The 23,471-nt window shown below is 42.7% G+C and overlaps 2 protein-coding genes across 2 annotated transcripts; one reads left to right on the forward strand and one right to left on the reverse strand.

Annotated features, from left to right (window-relative positions):
- Nucleotides 1-7,211: 7,211 nt before the first annotated feature.
- triap1 (TP53 regulated inhibitor of apoptosis 1) lies at nucleotides 7,212-7,939 on the reverse strand. The gene has a single exon (XM_083887096.1). It carries the CDS (start codon nucleotides 7,867-7,869, stop codon nucleotides 7,645-7,647), a length of 225 nt encoding a protein of 74 aa, XP_083743222.1. The 5' UTR covers nucleotides 7,870-7,939; the 3' UTR covers nucleotides 7,212-7,644.
- Nucleotides 7,940-8,549: 610 nt separating this feature from the next.
- Nucleotides 8,550-22,049, forward strand: supt5h (SPT5 homolog, DSIF elongation factor subunit). The gene is made up of 30 exons (XM_083887165.1): nucleotides 8,550-8,599; nucleotides 8,866-8,958; nucleotides 9,735-9,891; nucleotides 10,164-10,232; nucleotides 12,275-12,286; nucleotides 12,481-12,550; nucleotides 12,645-12,713; nucleotides 12,886-12,951; nucleotides 13,039-13,069; nucleotides 13,527-13,595; nucleotides 13,872-14,123; nucleotides 14,217-14,306; nucleotides 14,753-14,820; nucleotides 14,977-15,082; nucleotides 15,179-15,269; nucleotides 15,438-15,574; nucleotides 16,377-16,532; nucleotides 16,662-16,808; nucleotides 16,901-17,047; nucleotides 17,131-17,256; nucleotides 17,434-17,518; nucleotides 18,655-18,810; nucleotides 18,901-19,003; nucleotides 19,128-19,255; nucleotides 19,636-19,741; nucleotides 19,830-19,988; nucleotides 20,104-20,272; nucleotides 20,654-20,851; nucleotides 21,183-21,278; nucleotides 21,587-22,049. Exons 2-30 carry the CDS (start codon nucleotides 8,875-8,877, stop codon nucleotides 21,725-21,727), a joined length of 3,288 nt encoding a protein of 1,095 aa, XP_083743291.1. The 5' UTR covers nucleotides 8,550-8,599; nucleotides 8,866-8,874; the 3' UTR covers nucleotides 21,728-22,049.
- Nucleotides 22,050-23,471: the final 1,422 nt, after the last annotated feature.

A 23,471-nucleotide genomic window follows, 5' to 3' on the forward strand; every position in this document is an offset into this window, starting at 1 on the left:
TCTCACTAAAGGTTAAACACACTGTATTTTAAAAACACAAGATCTGACAGCATGGAACTACGCCACCTTACATGGTGAGGCCTCATGGTGAGGATAGGCAAACTGGAATCAAGAATATAGATGTGGCAATCTCATAAATCAACAATTGACAGTGTTTTGGAGACATCGCTTTAAAAACACTGCAACTTTTGTTGTGTCTCCGGGGCAAGACAAATAACTCCTGGAGTTGCTTCTGATGAATGTACCGGCTGCATGTGAGTAAATCCAACAGATGTGTAATGGAACAAGCGCATAGAGGTGTTGTATGAATGTGAATGAATGGGTGTACTGTAGTGAACACTGTTATTCTGCCTGTGGCCCCATGTCAGCTGCTTGGCAAATTACCCCCCAGACCCTCATTTTCTCAGAATTTGGTGACACACTAATGTATGACTTTTTTTTCACATTTTGACGACATGACTTATGACTTTTTTGTCAACGATATTACTTTTTTTCACACTTTAGACAAAAATGTTTACAATTTTTTGTCAAAATTTGGTCGACATACAACTCCCCCCCCCACATTTTAGACAAAAAAAATGTCGACAATTCTTTTGTCAAAATGTGGACGACATACTAATGCATGACTTTTTTGTCAAAATATGGATGACATTACTTTTTTTCACACTAGACAAAAAAATTAGAAACATTTTTGTCAAAATTTGGGTTAGGGTTAGGGTTATCTCTCAGAATTTGCACGACATACTTATGTATGACTTTTTGTCAAAATTTGGACGACATACGAGTTATGACTTTTTTTTCACATTTTGGACAAAAAAATGAGACAATTTTTTTTTCTTTCAAAATTTGGACGACACACTAAATGTTTGACAAATTTTTTCATATTTTGGACAAAAAATGTCGGCCAAATTTGTTTTCCTCAAAATTTGGCTGCCATACTAATATATAACTTTTTTCAAATTTTGGACAAAACTTTTGACAAATTTTTTTTTGGTCAAAATTTGGACGACGTACGACTTATGACTTTTTTCCCCCACATTTTGGACAAAAAAACTTGAGACAATTATTTTGTCAAAATGTGGACGACATAATAACGTATGACTTTTGTCACATTTTGGACAAAAAATGTAGCCAATTTTATTTTCTCAAAATTTAGCGACGTACTGATGTATGTCACACCGTGAAATAAGGATGCATGCACACACAAGCACACACAAATGTCATCACCTCAGTAAAACCTCTGTCTCTCTCCAGCAGATTTGTCCCAGCTCCACCTTAAAGTGTTTTGCTGGTGAGATCAAAGTCCTCAATGAGGAGTGGGAGGAGTGGGTAACTGTCGGCAAACGGCGAGGAATCAGACTCAACACGAACCTGGAGAAACTGGCAGCGGCCTTCAACCAGGTGAAGAACGTGTGCCCACAGATTCATGAGAACACACCTAATTGAAATACTTTCATATTTCCACATCATGACTGATGATGGCCCGCGACGTGGGTTTTTTTTTTGTAAACAATTTTCGTAGCCACGTTTCGCCCTGGTTCTGTTATGCTCTGGTGGCGTGCTGTGCCCGAGCATGTCGAGTTCAGCCCACTCTAGTAAATAAACACTACACACACACACACAAAGCACCATGGTAGACTACATCACTGGATGGGGCCAGAATGCCAAGCTCATATAAAACAGACGTTTGAGGAGGAACACAGCACACGCTATAAACAGATAAAATCCCATGTGCTGTTATTTAAAACCTAAGTGATAAAGCCTGAGCTCTTGTTGTCCTGGTAACAGGCCACATTATACTTCTCCGTCTGCGTATGCGTTATCCGTCTGCGTCACCACGGAGACGCCTCGAGCATTTATACTTCTGCGTCGTGGTGACGGACACTCGCTGCAATTTCCCGCCCGATCATTAGGGGTCGCTGCGCAAGGTTGTTGTGCTTCTGGCTACAGTGAGCAATGGCGTCCGAGAAAGAAAGAGAGAGAAAGACTGTTGTTGTTGAAACGGTGGCCGTTTCTCACTTTTCTGTGTGACGGAACGCAGTTTTAAGATAATTTGAGGCGAGAAATTTGCCATTTAGGGTCTAAACATTTGCTGTGTGTGTAAAGATATGACGTATTTATAGTTCGGCAGCGGCGTTATCGGCGGGGATCAGCTCGGCCTCTGTGGACGCTCGGGTGCGCACTGTGAGCCGGCACAGAGCAGCTTAGCTCGGCCTGTCCTGAGGACCAATCGCAGCTCTTGCCGTCTCCGTTGTCCCTTGACGGAGTGACGGACACTTAAAAAATATTTCGTGCACCCGGAGACGACGCAGAGGCTCTTCGACAGTCTCTGCGTCGACGCAGAGTCTCTACGTAGCCTACGCAGAGCACTTTACGCAGAAGTATAAATTGGGCTTAAGTGATAAAGCCTGAGCTCTTGTTGTCCTGGTTAGGCCACATTATACTTCTCCGTCTGCGTATGCGTTATCCGTCTGCGTCACCACGGAGACGCCTCGAGCATTTATACTTCTGCGTCGTGGTGACGGACACTCGCTGCAATTTCCCGCCCGATCAGTAGGGGTCGCTGCGCAAGGTTGTTGTGCTTCTGGCTACAGTGAGCAATGGCGTCCGAGAAAGAAAGAGAGAGAAAGACTGTTGTTGTTGAAACAGTGGCCGTTTCTCACTTTTCTGTGTGACGGAACGCAGTTTTAAGATAATTTGAGGCGAGAAATTTGCCATTTAGGGTCTAAACATGTGCTGTGTGTGTTAAGATATGACGTATTTATAGTTCGGCAGCGGCGTTATCGGCGGGGATCAGCTCGGCCTCTGTGGACGCTCGGGTGCGCACTGTGAGCCGGCACAGAGCAGCTTAGCTCGGCCTGTCCTGAGGACCAATCGCAGCTCTTGCCGTCTCCGTTGTCCCTTGACGGAGTGACGGACACTTAAAAAATATTTCGTGCACCCGGAGACGACGCAGAGGCTCTTCGACAGTCTCTGCGTCGACGCAGAGTCTCTACGTAGCCTACGCAGAGCACTTTACGCAGAAGTATAAATTGGGCTTAGTCTATGAAGGTATATTTGGTGCAAAAGTCACAAGCACATGTAACTGCAGATTTCACATGCGCAAACTAAAGTCACAAATGTGTAACCGTAAAGTTGAAGTTGTACATTTTTTTATATACCTTGTTAACACAAATCCTTATTACAGGTACACAAATCCTTTTTTACAGGTACACAAATCCGTATTACAGTGCTCGAATCTGCTTCTACGAGTTTCAGATGCTTTTTCTCCTCGCGCTAGGTGGTATAAGTGGTGCAAAAGGATTTGTAACTTGTGCACGCCGAGCGAATCGATCGACGAGAAAACAAGGCTTAGAGTGGGCGGGGCTTAGGAAGCTCTCTGCTGAGTTTTGAGTGACAGCTCCGAGTCGCAGATTCACGACATTAAAAGTGTCAAATATACGAGGAAATAAAGTCGCAGATTTATGAGATTAAAAGTACATTTCTATTTTATTAAGTATTTTCTTTACAGTTACAGCATGAAATTAAAAACTCACTCTGTCCCTCTGTGTGTGTGTGTGTTTGTGTGTGTCTGTGTGTGTGTGTGTGTGTGTGTGTGTGTGTGTGTTGTCCACAGATGGAGACCGGGTGTCGTCAGTGTGAGCTCCTGGGAGAGCAAACTGCAGAGACATTCCTCAGTAATCTGCGTACTGTTCTCATGATGATGAACATCAAGTACTGCCGATCCACCCTCCCCACCCCCACTACCCCCCCACTCCCCACCACACACGCACACATGGACACACTAGAGTGAAACACTGGTTGTTTTTCCAGAAACTCTTTCTTGGAGCGTCTGGTGCTGTCAGTCAGTGCTGACAGTGTGTCAGTACCTCAGTACCTTTTTTTTTAATGATTACTACCAGAGGCGACCGTGATGGCTGTGAATGGCAAAACTGTAGAATAAAGCAGCTTCGAGTGGTCATCGAGACTAGAAAGGCGCTATATAAATACAGACCATTTACCTTTGTAATATATTGTATTTTATCTCTTCACCTCTCACTGCTGTAGTGCATTTAATATCTGCTGGATGACGTCGTGTTTCGTCAAATATAAAGTGTAATATTATCGTGCATCATGAAAAAGAAGCACTGGCAATAAGTTGATTGTGGTGAACTCGTATTATTGGTATGATTAGGAATGGGGAAAATCGTCAATATTTTATAATAACAGCCGTGGCGCCTGTTTTGTTTGTTACCTGTATATATATATATATATATATATATATATTAGCCCTAGGTCACGTTACATTAATGTTAAAGCTCCCATAGAACGGAAATTACAATTAATGCTGTTTTTTAGTGTGTACCTGCGCCATTACCTCGTTTATGAAGCCCTAAAGTTTGGAAACAAACATTTCAGCCACTGCTGAGAACGCTGTGTTTTATTGTAATCTCGGGCTCAGAGAGATCTCTGAAAAAACCTGGTCCGGTTACGTAAACAGCATTTCTCCTGAACAGCAGATCGTCCTGCTCCGGGCACTAGTCCGGGCACATCCGGTTGCGTACATTGAACCGCAGAAGAAGAATAACGTCCGTTGTGGAGGTGTTTCACGAGCGACAGTGTCTTCTGACTCTGGGTCTGACTCCGGGTCAAAGGTCGTAAAAAAGGGACTGCGGCGGGGAGTCGTGAAGAAGCTATTTTTTAAACACTGTTAAAACAATGTTTTGATAATGAGAAGCAGTTCATCCACCGTTCCAGAGGGGGGAGCTGCGCTTCTGAGAGAGAGTGTGTTGATTATGCCACTTCCGGGTACTGGCCAATCACAAGACAGGTGGGAAGGCTCTACGCTGGCTGGCCAATCACAACACACTCTGTCTTCTGGGGGTGAGATTTCAGTCTGAAACATCGCGGCTGAGGAGAGCGTCAGTAAGGAGAGATTTCTATCGGCTCATTTACATCAACTAGGAGGATTTTGACCATAAAAACAAGTTAATGTATGTAAGTAGACCTCCATAACTCACATATATGTGCAACAGGACCACTCTATGTGAGCTCCCATAGAACGGAAATTACAATTAATGCTGTTTTTTGGTGTGCATCTGCACCATTACCTCGTTTATGAAGCCCTAAAGTTTGGAAACAAACAGTTCAGCCACTGCTGAGAACGCTGGGTTTTATTGTAAATCCCGGGCTCTGCAAGCGCTCTGAAAAAGCCTGGAATCGTTACTAGTTACCTGGGTCCGACTCCGTGTCAAAGCTGTAAAAGGGACAACGGTGGGGAGTCGTGACGAAGAAAAACCCACCCCCAAAATCCACCGTTCCAGAGGGGGGAGCTGCGCTCCTGAGAGCTGGCGTGCTAATTACATCGCTTCCAGGTACCTGGTCAATCACAAGACAGTTGGGAAAGCTCTCGTTGGCTGGCCAATCACAACACACTCTGTCTTCTGGGGGTGAGATTTCAGTCTGAAACAGCACGGCTACTAAACAATGAAAAAGGAAGCTTTAGCTCAGTAGATAGGTATTCTGTGGTGACACCTTCAGCTGTTTGTAACAAGTAAAGTAAGTTTTCTGGAAAGTAAAATGGTAAAATCATCAGTGTATGGGGAGGGAAAATAGTCAGGTGTTATTCCAGGAGTATGAAGGGGAAGAAGAAGACAGAGACGAAAGAGGAAAGTAATGAGATGATGAGATGGAAATGAAATAAAGATGGATAAAAGTTAGCAGTTGGTGAAAATGATGGTGTGTTACCAAGGTAGGAAGGAGTTATAGATGTAAACGTATTTTGTTATAATAATCTGTAAAGGTTACTGTTGTGTCACCATTACATAAGTTGAAAAAAATTGTTACGTTTTTTCTTTTGTCACCATTGACTTTGTGTTATGAAAGCTGTTTGATGCAATTGTCAAGATGTCACTGAATCCAAAAAGAAAAATGCACTGTTGGTAATAAATTGTGTCAAATGAATGTCATTATCTTGGCCATGACAGTAGGTTGAAAAACAGGCTAAATGAATCTGTCTCTGAATTAGTTATTGAATCAATTGTAGGTAAAAGTATGTGTCGAACAACATGTTAAAAACAAACAAATTCTGAATGCTCAGGGCAGATAAAGGTAGCGTATGGACAGTTTGCAGGTTCTCCCTGTGTGTGTGGGTGTTTTCTGGTTTCCATTACATGTCCAAAAACATGAATTGGACACTCTAAACCAGGGGTTCTCAAAGTTTTGATACCTGAGAACCCAAAAAAGGAAAAAAAAACCAGAAAGAAATCCTGTTAATAATAATTTCTTTTAATAAATAGTAATAATTGTAATGACCATATTGCAGTTCTACAGTTTACTGTATCCAGTAATGTCCAATAAACATTTAACAAGCCTAGAAACTCCTGGATTAAAACTATCAACTGTAATTCATTGCGGGCCGCCAGAAATGTTTCTGCGGGCCGCCATTGGCTCGCGGGCCGCACTTTGAGAACCAATGCTCTAAACTGACCATAGGTGTGAGTGAATTGTTGTTTGTCTCTATATGTCCGCCCTGCAGTGTAATCTCTTGCCCATTCACGGCTGGGATTAGCACCAGTGGTCCCACATAGATGATGGATAGATGGATGAGGAGCCATCTACAGGCCGCCTGTGAGATTACACCCAGAGCCAAAAAGTGAAAAGTTACACCAGACCTTATCGGAAGTGTCTTTAAAGGTGCCATGTGTAAGAATGTGGCCAAAAACAGTTATTACATTCAAATTCAAAATACAGAGGTCTTTTAGGTTTCGTTTTCTGACGTAACTGGCAACCCCGTGGTTGCTCGGCAGCTGAGACTCTACTGACTGCAATGATTGGTAGACAGCGGTAGGTGGCGCCACATGACGCCAAAACATGATTTCAAAACATAAACATGATTTAGTCTGCAAAAAAATTTTTTTCATGCAAATATTTTGTCTGTACTGTTGTTGTTGGTGAGTTCAGTTTGTTATATGAACATTATTCCTGAGTCTCTGTGACATATTAGGAGGATTTTATGCACCTTTAAATAAATTTCTATTTTAAGGACAGTTCCACTATGTTTGCATCACTTTCAGATTCGGAAGAACCGTCAGTGACCCAGTGAATTCATCACCTGTGAGCAGCTTCAATCGAAAAACAAGACAACAAAAATCTCACTGAATCAAAGTGTATTTTAAAACAACAAATGTGAATTTTACTTAAAAACAAAACAAAACTCAAGATTTACAGACATTCATCAGCGCATCATCGACATTTACACGAGCAGCTGATGCTCACTTCTCTGTAAATCTGAAGGTAAGTGGACACAGATATCCTTCACAGTTCCGTTGTGTCCACGGTGATGTCCTCAAACAAAGAATCCAATCGTAAAATATAGGAAGATATTTATTTCTGACGATGCTGCTTTTGGTAAACATGTCGATCATTGATGAGAAACGTCCAAAGGTTTTCAGTCCAAGATGGGGGAAAAACTCTCAATGCTGACGTCACTGGAAGTACGATGACAATTTTTGCTGTTGATATGTTTGTTTTCTTCTTTGTTTGGCAAAACTTCACAATCGTCACAAATACCGGCCGCTGCAGCGTCACCTTTGCGCATGCTCAGTGGAGACGTGGACACAGCGCGGTGTCCGGATGTCGGTACCGGTGACCGCTCCCGCATCCTCAGCTCTCGGGTTTGTCTTTGTTGGGACCCATGAACTCCACCCCGTCGACTGGGATGTCCTTCTCCTTGATGGCCTTCTGCACGCACCGCTGGTACTTCCGGAAGGTCTCGGTGCACGGGTCCTCGCTCCGGTCCCCCTTCAGGAACTTCTCGGCGAACCAGCGGTTAAAGCACTGGTCGTAGTCCCTCTTTAGGTCCGTACAGGACTCGCCCACGCTGTTCATGTCGCCTGAAAACAGACCACAGACAAACCGCGAAAGAAAAACCAGACCTACGGTTGTTGTCAGTCAGACCGGCGGCGGCGTCGTCAGTAGTAGCACGCTCTCTGCTGCGTCACTAACCTTGAAGCGTTGGGTGTGATTGGCTGCACGTCGAACGTACGAGAGTCACGACTTGTCAAAGATCGTTTCATGCGAGAAGACAAGTCACTCTGTACAATCCCCGGTGTGCTACAAACTATGGGCTCAAAGTGCTGCACCTTCACAGAAAACAGACGTATTTAAGCGAAAAAAAGTCACTTGCCAAGAGCCATTTGGGAAATCTTTAAAGGAAAATCCTTGGAAAACATCACAGCCTCATTGACTTTGATATTTTGAATACAGAACACATCAAAGACGACAGGTTTACGGAAGTGATTAAAAAGAAAAGTTCCATAATTATTATTAGTATTATTATAAGTAGATATTTTGAGGTACTTTGTTTCTCACTTAAATGTGGGGAGTGTTAAGAAGACTGCCCAGATGTGGACTGGAGGGTGGCATCACCCCGCTCCCATTAAAACAATTAGAAATAGTAGTTAATATGCATTTTAAAATACTCATTTTGAGGAACAGGCGGAGTGAGACCCCTGTTTCGCCTTGACGAGTCGCCATCCAAATCCCGCGAGAGATTTGAGCAGCCTGCCGAAATCTCGCGGTTTTCCGAAAATACGTGAGAGGGACTGCATTCGGCAAAGTAAGGTGATTTTGTTTTACTTTACTGAACCAAATAACACGATATAACCCGTGATTTGAATTAGGGCATATGTGTAACAGCCACTGGACTTACTATGTGAAATTTGATTGCAACTATGATGGAGATATGTGGAACGTTACGTCCATGCTAACGATACTAGCATGCTTTGCTAGGCTTGGTGCTAGCTTATCGTTAGCCACTCATGTTACGTTTAAAAAGAACTCTCGCAATGCGTTTTACTTTTTTCGTGTCTGTTGTTTATCCAGGGCTAAGTCATGTCTGATAGCGAAGACAGCGACTTCTCCGACAACCAGAGCGACCGCAGCAGCGACGGAGAGGCCGAGGAAGTGGAGAATGAGGTATGCTAACCGCTAGCTAGATGTGTTAACCGCGCTATTAACGTAAACACAGCGGCTCGGTGATGCTGCCACTGCCTGAAACTGATCCGGGTCCACTGGCGCCTTTGTAACCCGTTAAAGCTGTATCACGGAATTTATTTATGACGTGTAAAATCGCACATCTCCGGATTAAATTGTCTGTGCTAATAGCAAAGACATGTTAGTTAGTATGTGTGGTATCCGGACCCAAATTAGTTTCTGGCATATGATCACTTTTTGGCACCTGTCAATAGGGCTGCTGTAGGTGGATAAACACAACACACACGTTGTTGCTCAAAGAAGGATTTACTGATGTTAAAACGTGTTTGACTCTTAAAGGAAAAAAAAGGGACATTTCAGCTACCAGAACTTACTGGTTAGTGGAAAAGCGAGTAGTCTTAAACCACATATTTATTTTAGATGTAGAGGTTTCTAGTTTATAGATTTTTTGAGGGCTGAAACAATTACTCGATTAATCAATTCATAAATGAATCAACTATTTGATTTAAACCACCATGTTTTCAGATTTGACAAGTCTAAATATAGAGGTTTTTTTTCTTTGGACCTGGTTCCATATGATTCAAGGCAGTGGTTCTCAAATGTCTTTATTGTAGGTACCAATTTAATAAATATTGAGCTCTCTCCAAGTAACAAAAAACAATCCAAGTAGTGTGAAATAGTTGTTGGGAAAATTTGAATTCAAATGAATAAATGCGTTGCCCTTGATGTCCAGATATGACTCCGTCTTTACTTTTCAGGAGGAGACGGCTAGTCCGGTGGGAAGCGACAAGGTAGCTGAGGAGGAGGGCGAGGACCTGGACGATGAGGACGAATACGATGAAGAGGAAGAGGAGGACGATGAGGAGCGTCCCAAGAAGAAGCCGAGACACGGAGGATTCATCCTGGATGAAGCCGGTATTTACACAGGATCTTCATCCCCTCAAACTGTGTTCCACGTCTCACCCTGTCCCCACCCCCATGTTTTTCCTACCTCCTCACCACTGTCTTCTCTCGTCTCTGTCCTCATTTTGTCATTTCTCTCTCCTCCTTCTGCCCTTCCCCTCAGATCTGTCCCCCTCGTTTTTATGTCCCGTCTGTCCTCCCTAGTGTCTCCATACTCCCTTACCAGTTGCCTCTCAGGGATGAGTAGAGCTTAAATGTTTCCATTCTTTCTCCTCTCTTTGCAGATGTGGATGATGAGTATGAAGATGAGGAGGATCAGTGGGAGGAAGGAGCTGAAGACATCTTGGAGAAAGGTGAGAACTTGGATCTGTTCATAAGTAAACATAAACCAAACGTGCCTCTCTGCGCCACTGCCCAACACATAAACGGGCTGTAAATCTTGTTTAAAATGTTTGTCAGATTTTAATATTATGGATGAATCAATGTGACTGACTGTTGCATCACTGTTAGTTCATCTCAACAGGATCAGAATCATGCCTTTCTACATGTGTGCTCACACTCTAAATTCAATCAATTTTCATGAAGTTGGACTGCACTGATTTTAACGGTTTTACATCGGTTAGTAGAAATGTGCGTCAAAGTGTTGACATGTTAAGCTGGTGTAATGTGCTTTCTGACTGAACTCTCTCTGTCTTATTGGTGTTCCTTTCTGTCATGCATGTCCTCTTCAGTTAACGGTAATTCTCTTGCTCTGATGCCTTTGTGTACATCCATGTGTATATGACGCAGATGGAACATCAGTTTCATCCATCTGATAACGTCCATGTCCCAGAATGTATTAACCCCCCCACCTCATCCCAGCACAGCTGTATGTGTGAATGAGGAAGCACAGAGGGCAAATCCATTTTTGGCTTCTTGAACAGCAACACAGATGATGATTATTGGACGTTTTAACACCTTATTCTGGATTAAAGGGATAGTTTAGTATTTGTAATATACATATATATAAGTGTGGTTGTACGAGGTACTTATAGTCGGTGTGTTACATGACAAAAAGCTCATCCAATAAAACAGCAAGCTGAAAAGGATTTTCTCTTTGGACCTTGGTACAGAGAGTGAGCTATTTACAAAGTGACACAAACGTGTTACTTGTTGAAAACACTGTCTAAGATAAGGAAGCCAATACATTTGTCATAGTGTAGGCTTAAGATGACAGATTTTACTTGATGAGCATTTTGTTAAGTGGCTAAAATTATGCCATGTTATCACTGAGCTTACACCTGCCCACCCCCTGCTGCTTCTCAGCTCAGGGAGATCAGAGTGCAGTCTTTATGTAACATACCGACTATGTATCAGTACATCAAAAAAATTTAGGCACAACTCACAATATTATGTGAAGAGTGACTCTATATCCAGATTATTTCAGCTGCTTAGTTTTAATCCTGATCTGTGATAAGTTATTCCATTAGAGAACCAAGTGTGATCATTTGCCTGACTTGCTGCCTAGTAGCAGACCTGTCACGTTTATTTATTTATTGATTTATTTATTTATTCATTCATACGTACTAATGAATGTGGTCAAAGCTTTACATGTTGCACATGGTAACACACAACCTCACCACAGGTGGCAGTGCAGTAGAAACAAAACAAACGGTTAAAGTCTCGCCATTCATGCTTATTCACAAAAAAGGTGGATTCCCCCAACTGACAGCTTCTCTTTGGAGGCGGTTAATAGTTGAGTTGAGTCCTCAATTCAATTTCGCGTCATGAAATATAAACTGGTAAATACTGTGTTAGATGGAGGCTCACTGTCCTGAGCTCCGCCCACTGGATGACCATGAATCTGACTATAATGTATATAAAGTGTTCCTGTCTGAAGCTTAGCATTCATAGTTATAACACGTCGTCCTTCCCTGAGAATGCGAGAGTCGCTATGCCAGGGCAAATATCGATATTTTAATCGTGAGGTAGCCTCTGATTCCCACCCCAGAGCACAGGGTGGTGGCGTTTGTTTCTACTCCACTTCCTCCATGAACATTGAACCTTTCATTGGCCTCATCCATCTATGTGCTCTGCAGTCACATTAATGTGTTTGTTTCTGTTGTGTTTTTTTTTCTCCCATCATGGTTTGTGTCGCTGCTGTGTGACGTGTCTGGCTCCTACTGCTACTCTTCTCTTCTCTTTTCTTGGCCTCTCTCTTTCTCTCCCTCCACTCGTTTCCAACCTTCTCACCTCCTCCCTCTTTCTGACTCCTGATCTTTCTCTCTATCCACTTATCCCCCCTGCATTTATCCCTTCTCTCTTCTCTTTGATGCTTCCTCATTTCCTTTTCTTTTTCTATGGTGTCCGTACCCTCTCCCCTTCTTCTTCTTCTACTCCGATTGGCCGTGAGCAGAGGAGGCTGAAGGTAAATCAGCTTTTTTTTCTCTTTAACAATCACAATGATTTACTTTTTAAATTCAATAACCTCAGTAAAGGAATCGTTTAAGAGTTTTTTAATTGTGTTTGCACGAGTTACTGACACACAGTGCTGATTACACTGGGAGTGTAATTAAGCTATTCATTTAATTTGAAATTGACCTGCTTTTCTCTGCTGTTTAGTGTCAAACATCGACCATGTGGTTTTGGACGAGGATCACTCTGGATCCAGGAGGCTGCAGAACCTCTGGAGGTAACGGACAATAATTTATTTTCACAGATCTTTGATGTAATGTATTTTTGTGCGTCATTGTCCAACTGTGTTTGTGTGATTTGATGTGTTACAGAGACTCCAGAGAGGAGGCTCTGGGTGAATATTACATGAGGAAATATGCCAAGTCCTCAGGAGGAGAGCAGTGAGTAGATTTATTTTCCAACTTCTTATTCTCTATAATTGGTTTTTAATCAAATCTATTTCTGAAGGCTTTTAGTTTGGATGTTTTCTCACAAAAAAAAAATGCAGAACATCACCAGGATTTTCAGAAATAAAAATGTTAACTGTTGCTTCTCTTCCTCTGCGGTGCACAGTCACTCTGGAGGCTCTGAGGAACTGTCCGATGACATCACACAACAGCAGCTGCTTCCCGGTGTCAAGTATGTAAAAAAACAAAACACTCATTCACCAATCAACATCTAGATCAAGAAGATGCTTTAATGTTAAAATGTGTTTGTTGTCATCAGGGATCCAAATCTGTGGACAGTGAAGTGTAAGGTGTGTAACCTTTATACACAAACACTCATTTACAATAAGAAATTTGACATAAAAAACAGATAATGTTGATTTATTTACTTGCACTGCAATATTGCGCAAAACTAAAATATGTGAGATGAGATTACAACATGAGAGAAACTGTCTTCAAAACAGAGCTTATCTTACTTACTGAAAAATAAAGGGGAAATAAAAGCCTCACTAGCTACACTACTACATCAAAATTGCTCAAATAGAATGTCTAAAATCCTCTGACGTGTATAAAACAAAATCAGATTTGAACTTGCCACAAATAGTGTAGTCTCACAAAAACACGAGGAGCTGAGCTTCTGTAGCTTGAGCTTGAGGAACAAACGAGCTGCAGCGCACACGTGATTTTACTCAGATACACACGCACACTTACTTCACCTCAACTAGAAAATACACACACGTCCTGACCTTGTATGTTCTTCGTTGACAGATTGGAGAAGAGCGGGCGACGGCCATTGCATTGATGAGGAAGTTCATCGCCTACCAGTTCACTGACACAGTAAGCAACCTGTTTTATTACATTTTATGACATGTTTGATTACTTTGACGCAGATCCCACAAATATGTGAAAACTGGCATTGTTCGCTTCTGCCGCTCAGGTTTTCTAAATATTTGAACATACTTTATTGAAGATGTTGGTCATCCTGTAGCTGCCATATGTGTGCGAGTAATGACGTGAAAAGATTAGGGTCATAATGGATAAAGTATATAATCAGTGTGGAAACTTTGAGGCTTCCTGCTTTTCTAATCAGATTACTCATCACACCCCCCACAGCCACTGCAGATTAAATCCGTGGTCGCCCCCGATCATGTTAAAGGCTACATTTATGTGGAGTCGTACAAGCAGACGCACGTCAAGTCCGCCATCGAGGGCATCGGGAACCTGAGAATGGGCTTTTGGAACCAGCAGATGGTTCCCATCAAAGAAATGACAGACGTCCTCAAGGTCGTCAAAGAGGTCACCAACCTGAAGCCCAAGTCCTGGGTGCGTTTGAAGAGAGGCCTGTACAGGGACGACATCGCTCAGGTACCAACGAACGCCACCAATGCGCAGAAACGTTTCATAAATTCTCTTCACACACGTTTGATTTCATGGGTTTTGTGTTGTCTTTCCCCTCAGGTCGATTACGTGGAGCTGAGTCAGAACACAATCTCACTGAAGATGATCCCTCGAATAGACCTGGACCGAATCAAGGCCAAGATGAGTCTGGTACGGCAAACTCTCACTCACGCTTTTCTTGCCTCCCAATTAAATGATTAAGAGGATTCAAAGGCTTTATTGTCGTGTACGAAAATAACATGTTTTCTTTGCGACGTAATTTTGTCTTTCACTCTGCCACTGCCTGAACACTAAAACAATATCTTGTTGGAACCACATCTCCACATTAAGCTCTAAAGTGGCCATTCTCATTTATTCTTATGAGAAATGTGTTGTGATTTTTGTGGTTTGGGTTGCTTAAAGTACTTTTTTTACAGTAAAATTTTAGTGGAAGTGGAATGAGAAGAAAATGCCTGGAGAATAGTAATAGATGCTTACTCCCTTGCATAGCATTGCCCAGCAGAAACCAATTATTTACATTATATGCATGATGGTGTGTTTTACAGTTGACTGAAACTGGGGAAAAAACTGTAACTGTGTGCGTCTGTGTTCTCTAGAAAGATTGGTTCTCGAAGAAAAAGTACAAGAGGCCTGCTCAGAGGCTGTTTGACGCTGAGAAGATCAGGTACACACACAAATGCATTCAATCAATGAAGTTAGTGTGACTTTGTAATCAACATAAACTTTCACAGGAACAGGTCTTGCATGTTTCCATTTCAGATATAGTGTCAACTAGTGTTTCAATGGTTATTTTGAAAACTGATGATGATTTGATTGTTAGGTCCCTGGGCGGGGAGGTCAGCCATGATGGAGACTTCATGATCTTCGAAGGGAACCGCTACAGCCGCAAAGGATTCTTGTTTAAAAGTTTCGCCATGTCTGCTGTGGTGAGTGACGATCTGGTCTGTGGTTTCATCCTTAAACTGACGAGTGAAACGTTTCACATCTCAATCAATTGTTTTTTTTCTTCTTCTTTGCATCAGATCACAGATGGAGTGAAGCCCACTCTGTCTGAGCTGGAGAAGTTTGAAGACCAGCCTGAAGGAATAGACCTGGAGGTTGTCACAGAGTCAGGTACTGTATGTTGTTAAAGAGCTGACCAATAATGGTCAAGCTGAAGACGATCAGGACCGAGTGATGTTTCAAACTTCTTTTCACGTTCAGTCCATGTGTATACGATCACTCTACATTAGCATCGGTTTTTATCAAGTCTAAAAGTCAAATGTATGTGTGCGCTTACAGGTAAGGAGCGTGAACACAACCTGCAAGCTGGTGACAATGTGGAGGTGTGTGAGGGGGAGTTGATCAACCTCCAGGGAAAAATCCTGAGTGTGGACGGCAACAAGATCACCATCATGCCCAAACATGAGGACCTTAAGGTACGCACTCACACACTCACACTTAAAACACACAGATAATGTCTGAAGAGTTCTTTGTGAGACCCTGAAAATCAATTAACTCAAAAATGTGAAATGAAGGACCTGAACATCTTCTGATTACTTAAACAGGTTAATCTTCACTGGCAAATTTTCAAAAACCAAAAGGAGTGTTGTGACTCCTCACCCACATAATTTTTTTGTATTTTCTACTCACACCCACACAAGCCTAATGGTCAAATTCCTGTTTGTGCCTGTACACGTACACAGGTATTTCCACATGAAACCCTATATTGTGTTATTCATTCTAAATTCAGATTGGTCCAACTCAAGGAAACATCTTCAAGCCAATGGCCAGAACATCATCATGTCTAATAAAGGGTTATACATTTTAGTTTTCATTTTGAACTAGAGGAATTGCATTAGATTATTATTTAGATGTGTGAAAAGTGGAAAGAAATGCTTAATTCTAAGAAGACAAAGTCTAAATAAAACTTTTTGCAGCTCACACCACTGTTTATTTCTTGGTCCTAAAGGCTCTCAAAGTGATTAATAGTTTATAAGATTAGTTAAAGGCTTCTGTGTTTGGAGCTGCACAGTTTACATCTGGTGTATATCTTGGATGACAGGTTTATACTTGATAAAAAAAAAAAGCTTCCTGCAACATGAGCTGTGTCGAACCAGGACCGCAAAACAAACTCCACCACCAAAAAAAAAGGCACCAAAAGTGAACATACTTGTCTTACTCTGTCCTTCTGTGTGTGTGTGTGTGTGTGTGTGTGTCTGTGTGTGTGTTCTGATGCAGGACCCTCTGGAGTTCCCCGCTCACGAGTTGCGTAAATACTTCCGTATGGGCGACCATGTGAAGGTGATCGCTGGCCGTTACGAGGGAGACACCGGTCTCATCGTCCGAGTGGAAGAGAACTTTGTCATACTCTTCTCTGACCTCACCATGCACGAGGTAAATTTTCACATCATTGATGAGTTTACTGATTAACACAGTGGCGTTACAAGACACAATCAAAACCAAGACTCCTGCGTTTCTCACCACTGAAAATAAACACATTTACTTGTGTGTGTGTGCGCACAGTTGAAGGTGTTGCCCAGAGACCTGCAGCTTTGCTCGGAGACGGCGTCTGGAGTCGATGCCGGGGGACAGCATGAGTGGGGAGAGCTGGTTCAACTTGACCCGCAGACGGTCGGAGTCATTGTCCGTTTGGAGAGAGAGACATTCCAAGTAAGAGTCTCATCTGGGACGTAAAGGGCAGCAAGTCAAAGGTCAGAAGGTAGAAGTGAATGTTAATTGAATGACGCGTGCGTGTCCCACAGGTGTTGAACATGCACGGGAAGGTGCTAACGGTGCGCCACCAGGCAGTGAACCGTAGGAAAGACAACCGCTTTGCTGTTGCGCTCGACTCGGAGCAGAACAACATCCATGTCAAGGACATCGTGAAGGTCATCGACGGGCCGCACTCTGTAAGGTCACGGCTCATTAATCCGAAGTGACATGAAATGCTCCCAGCAGCACTCTGATGTGTGATAATGTGTCTCTGCTGCAGGGCCGCGAAGGCGAAATCCGACACCTGTTCCGAGGCTTTGCCTTCCTTCACTGTAAGAAGCTGGTGGAGAACGGAGGCATGTTTGTCTGCAAGACGCGACATCTGGTGTTAGCTGGTGGATCCAAGGTCTGCAACTATTTGGCTGATTTGATTTGTAAATCTGGACTTCTTTCACGTTAGTGCATGAGGACACAGACCGTTTAGATTTCTCAGTTACAGCAAATATTTTTGTGTGGGCTGCAAGGATTGAGCAACCATAGAAATGTGATCTTTGCTAATCCCCTGATTTATTTTCTCTTTCAGCCAAGAGATGTAACCAACTTTACTGTGGGAGGATTCGCTCCAATGAGTCCTCGCATCAGCAGCCCCATGCACCATGCAGGAGGAGGTGAGTGGTGGAACAAAGACGGTTTCTTCAGCTTCTTTGTTGATGTTGAATGAGCAAATGACACTAAGCTGAGCTCATCTTTAAGCCTTGTTAATACTCGCCCGTGACACTGTGGCGCAGGGCCTGCAGACGGCGAGTGACCTACAAGCATGCACGGAGGCGTTTGTGCTCAACGTGTCTTTCGTTGCGGTACTGGCCTCAACGGCAGCGGGCGTACAACCAAAATATTCAGTGAATAAGCAGGAATTCAACATCCACTGCCTAGCAACAGTAATAAACAACTTTCTGCTATTGAATTTTAGGATATCGCTTACGTTGGCTCTGTGTTTCACGTATTGGGAAACTGACGACAGCCATCACTCTTTCCATGGGCTCATCTTTTAAGATAAGATAAGATAAGAATTCCTTTATTCGTCCCGCAGTGGGGAAATTTCCAGTGTTACAGCAGCAAGACAATAAAGATAAGGATAATAAATAATAAACATGCATTACCAAAAAAGAAATAGAATATATAAAGTACAATATATATATATATATATATTAACACTGACTATAAAAATAGGTTTAAAAATAGAATGTAGAATGTACATTACAACCGGTCTGCAGAATATACACAGTATGCACATGGTATTTACAGTGTAAGGAAACAAGGGTGAGCTATTAAAATAAGGATATTAAATAAGAATATGGATATTGCACTGATGAGAAAGCTACAGTATAAAAAATTTGTATATTGTAAGTATATTACACCAATGAAAAATGAACAAATGCCCTTCACAAAGAGATCCCTTATGTTTTTCCACGTCCTACGACAAAAACCATTGTCTTTTTGTAACATGGTAGCAATCTCCTTCCATGAATTTAAGGCCATTTGACTGTCTCGGTGCTCTCGGACAGAAGAGTTGAACCTGCTCGTCCAGTCTTCCCTTCATTGAAAACGAATAGTTGACAATACGGTGACCATAAACCTAGCTCGAGTCAAGTCCCCCATCAGCCCGAGCTTTTAAGAACCTTTACATCTCCCGGACAAGGATCCTCGTGTTGCATGTTTAAAAAATAATTAAAATGTTCTTTAGCCCCATATGAAGCACAGTTGTTCGTCGCTTTCAACGTGGTCCTCTGTCATTGCCCTACAGGTGCGCAGCAGAGAGGAGGAGGAGCAGCAGGAGGAGGAGGAGCTGGAGGAGGAGGAGGAGGAGGTGGAGGTGGAGGCGGAATGGGAAGGGGCAGAGGCCGGAGAGACAATGAACTGATTGGTCAGACAGTTCGTATCTCGCAGGGTCCTTACAAAGGTAAAATGGTGACAGTGCGTGTCATCACAAATTCATTGCTCCTTGTTGTTAAAAGCTTGATGCTGATGGTTTTTTTGCTCTGTGGCCCAGGATACATTGGGGTGGTGAAGGACGCGACAGAGTCAACGGCCCGCGTGGAGCTTCATTCCACTTGTCAGACCATTTCTGTGGACAGACAGCGCCTGACCACCATGTACGTGCTCTGCTTTAATTTTTCCACTCTGCGTTCATGCTTTCACTTCACTCATCGCTTTTACAGATTCTAAGTATTACAATTACGAGTTTCTAACACTACACTGATCCGTCCCTCCCTCCAGGGGAGCTAAGAGACACGGTGGAATGACGTCGGCACATGGACGCACGCCGATGTACGGCTCCCAGACTCCCATGTATGGCACCGGCTCCAGAACGCCGATGTATGGCTCTCAGACGCCAGTGCAGGACGGTAAGATGCAGTCAGTGCTTGTCTGACCACAGAAACCTTATTTTAACATTCTGTATATTAATTTTTGGGGATTTGGATCAGTCAATGGGATGTTTTTGTCTTTTTTTTGCATCTTCTCTACGGTTATGTTGGCTTTTTTGTTCACAATGCAAACTTTTTTCCATGATGTGATCAATAAGAAGTCATTGCAAAGTTGAAACTGAGCAGAACATGTGAATTCACCATTATACATGTGAAGAGGTTGCCTTGGTTTAATCTTGCTACTGATGATACATGTTGATTTACTAACAGTGTGTCATGTATCAGAGTTGATGAAAACAACAGAAGAAAAAAAAGGCAGCTTTAAAATTAATAACAACGTGCGTGTGTTTCTTTAACAGGAAGCCGCACGCCTCACTACGGCTCTCAGACGCCGCTGCACGATGGGAGCAGAACGCCAGGTCAGAGCGGAGCCTGGGACCCCAGCAACCCCAACACACCGTCCAGGTAACACAACACTAATGTGTGTCTGTTTTGAGCAAGGTTCTCTTTAATTTCCTTTCATTCTTCATTAAAAGATTACCATTTTCTACAGAAACGAGGAAGAGTACGACTTTGGCTACGACGACGAGCCCTCCCCCTCCCCACAGGGGTACGGTGGAACGCCCAACCCACAGACCCCAGGTTACCCAGAAGTCCCCTCTCCGCAGGTCAATCCTCAGTACAACCCTCAAACACCTGGCACGCCTGCTATGTGAGTAATTACACAGCCACACACACACACAGATGACTGAGTAAATATTCTTCGTCTTTTTGTCCTCAAATCATCACAATACTGATAAAACTGTGTGTGTGTTTGTGTGTTGCAGGTATAACACAGAGCAGTATTCTCCCTATGCGGCCCCTTCACCTCAAGGCTCTTATCAGCCCAGCCCCAGTCCTCAGAGCTACCACCAGGTGGCGCCCTCACCAGTTGGCTACCAAAACACGCACTCACCAGCCAGCTACCATCCGACACCCTCTCCAATGGCTTATCAGGTAGGACATGGTGATGTAAATGGGAAGCAGGTAACCCGACCTGAAATCAGTATTAAATTCCATCACTTTACCTGGACTCTTGATATCTACACTACAATTCAAAAGTTTGGGGTCACTTTCGTGAAATCTGATGGACTACATGATGAACAGGGACTTTTACTTGTTTGATAGCAGCCATTTCACCACTCAGTGTCTCGAAAGCCTGGAAACAGAACCTTTGAGTTACTTCCACAGGTCTTCTCCTGTTAAATTATCTTTTGACTCACTGTACAATTCTTTTGAAATGAATATAACATTAAATGTATCAGAAATGCACTGACATACATGAAATAAGTTGTGTTGCACTTTAGTGAGAATGTCTTGAAATTTCTCTCTCCACAGGCCAGTCCCAGCCCCAGTCCGGTGGGTTACAGTCCCATGACGCCTGGAGCGCCCTCTCCTGGAGGCTATAACCCTCACACCCCAGGCTCCAACATCGAGCAGGGCGGCAGCGACTGGGTGACCACAGACATCCTGGTCCGGGTGAAGGACTCCTTCATGGACCTGATGGGACAGACCGGTGTCATCAGGAGTGTTACGGTACGGAAAACACAGATTTATACAATCAAAGGAAATCTATGATTTTAATAATTAATCAGTAATTGTAAACAACCTAATTCTGACAGTCCCCCCCCATAGCTTCATGTTTTTAAGTTTAACAGGAACATTCAGTTGGACTCATGAATTGACTGATTTGAGTGTCAAAGGTCACGGTAGTTCACAAAACACATTTTTGACGTCTTGAACATGAAAGCACCTTGTACGTCAGCAAGAGGATGTTTTATGGGTCTGGAATCAAATGCAGTGAAGACTGAAAAAAAAAAAAACGGGAGCAGAGTATGAATAACCATGTCTTTTTTTGCGTGTGCAGGGAGGGATGTGTTCAGTGTTCATGCAGGAGTCGGAGAAGGTGGTCAGTATCAGCAGTGATCACCTAGAGCCCGTCACACCAACCAAGAACAACAAGGTAACGGTCGCTAACGGGAAGTTTCCCCCAGTTCAGAGAACAATTGATAAGTTACTTGGTTATCTATTTATTTCTTTGAGAGTGAGCAGTGTTGATGACTCTTGTTTAAGTTATTGTTTAGGTTATTGTAGGAGATACTGACACAGTCTTACATAAAGCTGACTAACGCTGGCCTTTTTTTATTGCTAAAGTCTGTTTTTTCCTGGTGTGTTTTCCATGTTTTCACTCACGCAGTGACTGTACCTCATACAACCATGCTTCAAAAACACGAACTTTAACGTTTACATTTCCTGTCCCCGCGTGTGCAGGTTAAGGTGATTCTGGGAGAGGACCGCGAGGCAACGGGTATCTTGTTGAGCATCGACGGAGACGACGGTATTGTTCGCATGGAGCTGGACGACCAGCTGAAGATCCTCAACCTGAGGTTCCTGGGACGCCTGGAGCACTGAGAGGCTTCTGAATGAGTGAGACGGAGACAGAGAGAGACAAAGAAAGACAGTGGGACACACGCAGAGTGCAGTGGAAGTACGGAAAAAAAAAAACACAAACTTTGTTGCAGAGCTGATGAAAATTTTTTTTTTTTTTCGACTTTAAAGAAATCACACACACACACACTCGCATAACACGCTGCAGAACACACAAAAATCTCTCCTCTGTTTTTTGTTGTTTTTTTATTTTTTAATTAGAATCACTGTTTCTTATTAGTGCTCTGAGTCTGTTTTTAGATCATTGTTGTTTTGTTTATCCTGGAGTGGGACAGTTAAAAACGACAAAAACACATCCATGTATCGTCAATAAAGTGTGAACCAGTCAATCCACATTTCTGCTTGTGCTTTTGTGGCAACGTTCACGTGTCACGCAGTCATTTGGTGCGTTGGATGATCATGTCCTTTAGGGCCCGTCCACACGGAAAAGGGTTTAGGTGAAATGTTTTTGTTTTAGGGGACCTGAAACTGTATTTTTTGAAAATGTCTCCCACAGTAGGAAAATCTCAAAACGCCGGTTTTGCGCTTCTGCATAGACGGCAAAGAATTAGGAAAACAGGGTTCCTATGTGGCATGGAAAAGTATGGAATTTAATTAGAGTAATTCTAGGTCTGGATAAGTATGGAAAAAGAAAAAAAATTATCTATTATCTATCTATTATATCTATTATCTCACTTTCTAAAATTAAATATTAATATATACAAATCAAAACAAGTTACTAACCCAACATGGCCTCGTCTCGAGTCAGCCACCTATTGTCGTCAGTGTCATGGGTCGATGCAAGTTTTCCGAGGGCTGGCTTCATGAAAAATGAGAGAAGGATTTTAAAACCATAAGCATCTTAACAATTGGTATTCAGGTGTTTAATATTGACTGAAATATCCTCAGAGAAGTCTGTGAATTTGAGTCTGGAAAAGTATGGAATTTTGAAATGGAAAATGTGTAGGAACTCTGGGAAAACGATGACGTCGTATTCCCAGCTCTCTCTTGCAAAGTCATTCATTGCCTTGTGTTTGGAGGCAATGTTTGTTTCGAAGACGCTAGATGTCACTTGAACACGTCCTGTCTTTAGAAATTTAATACAAATACAAACGTACAAAAACAGTCAATACAGTTGGACGGATCTCACTCGTGCGGCAGAATTGTGCATTTCCTTCTTAAAGTATGAAGGTTTATGACAGAAAGTCGATAGATTTGTCTCTTTGATGTCTTCTTCTGTTTTTGATGTAACGTTACAGCACCACTAATAGTGCCGTCATATGTACTACAGCGTTTTGAGTTGTTTCAGGGGTCTGGAAATACAGGCTTCACAGCATGCAATACTCACAATAACAGTAGGGGGCAGTGCAGCCATTTGTCACGTTCATTTGAGAGTTTCCTCTGTGTTTTTTGTTGACAAACTAATTTTGTGCACTTTGAGTGGTTTACCCCCTAGTGGACTACTCCAGTAATGTGCACAACAACAAGTGCGTGAGTTTGTCACAGTGTGAGGAAAAACTGATATATCACAAGTGTAAGTTACAGGAAGTAACATTTTAGGACGTGGAGTTTCGCTGCAGCAAACCAGTCAGAACATAAACACAGGTGAACCACATCCATGCTCACTTCCTCTTTACAGGTTGTGCTTTTGGAGGCGCTGAAACCGTAAGTATTTAGTATCACAGACGTCATGTGACCATATTAGGATTATTGACACCTTGAAGTCGTA

Source organism: Microchirus variegatus (assembly GCF_963457635.1).
Source record: "Microchirus variegatus genome assembly, chromosome: 3".
Classification (NCBI taxonomy): domain Eukaryota; kingdom Metazoa; phylum Chordata; class Actinopteri; order Pleuronectiformes; family Soleidae; genus Microchirus; species Microchirus variegatus.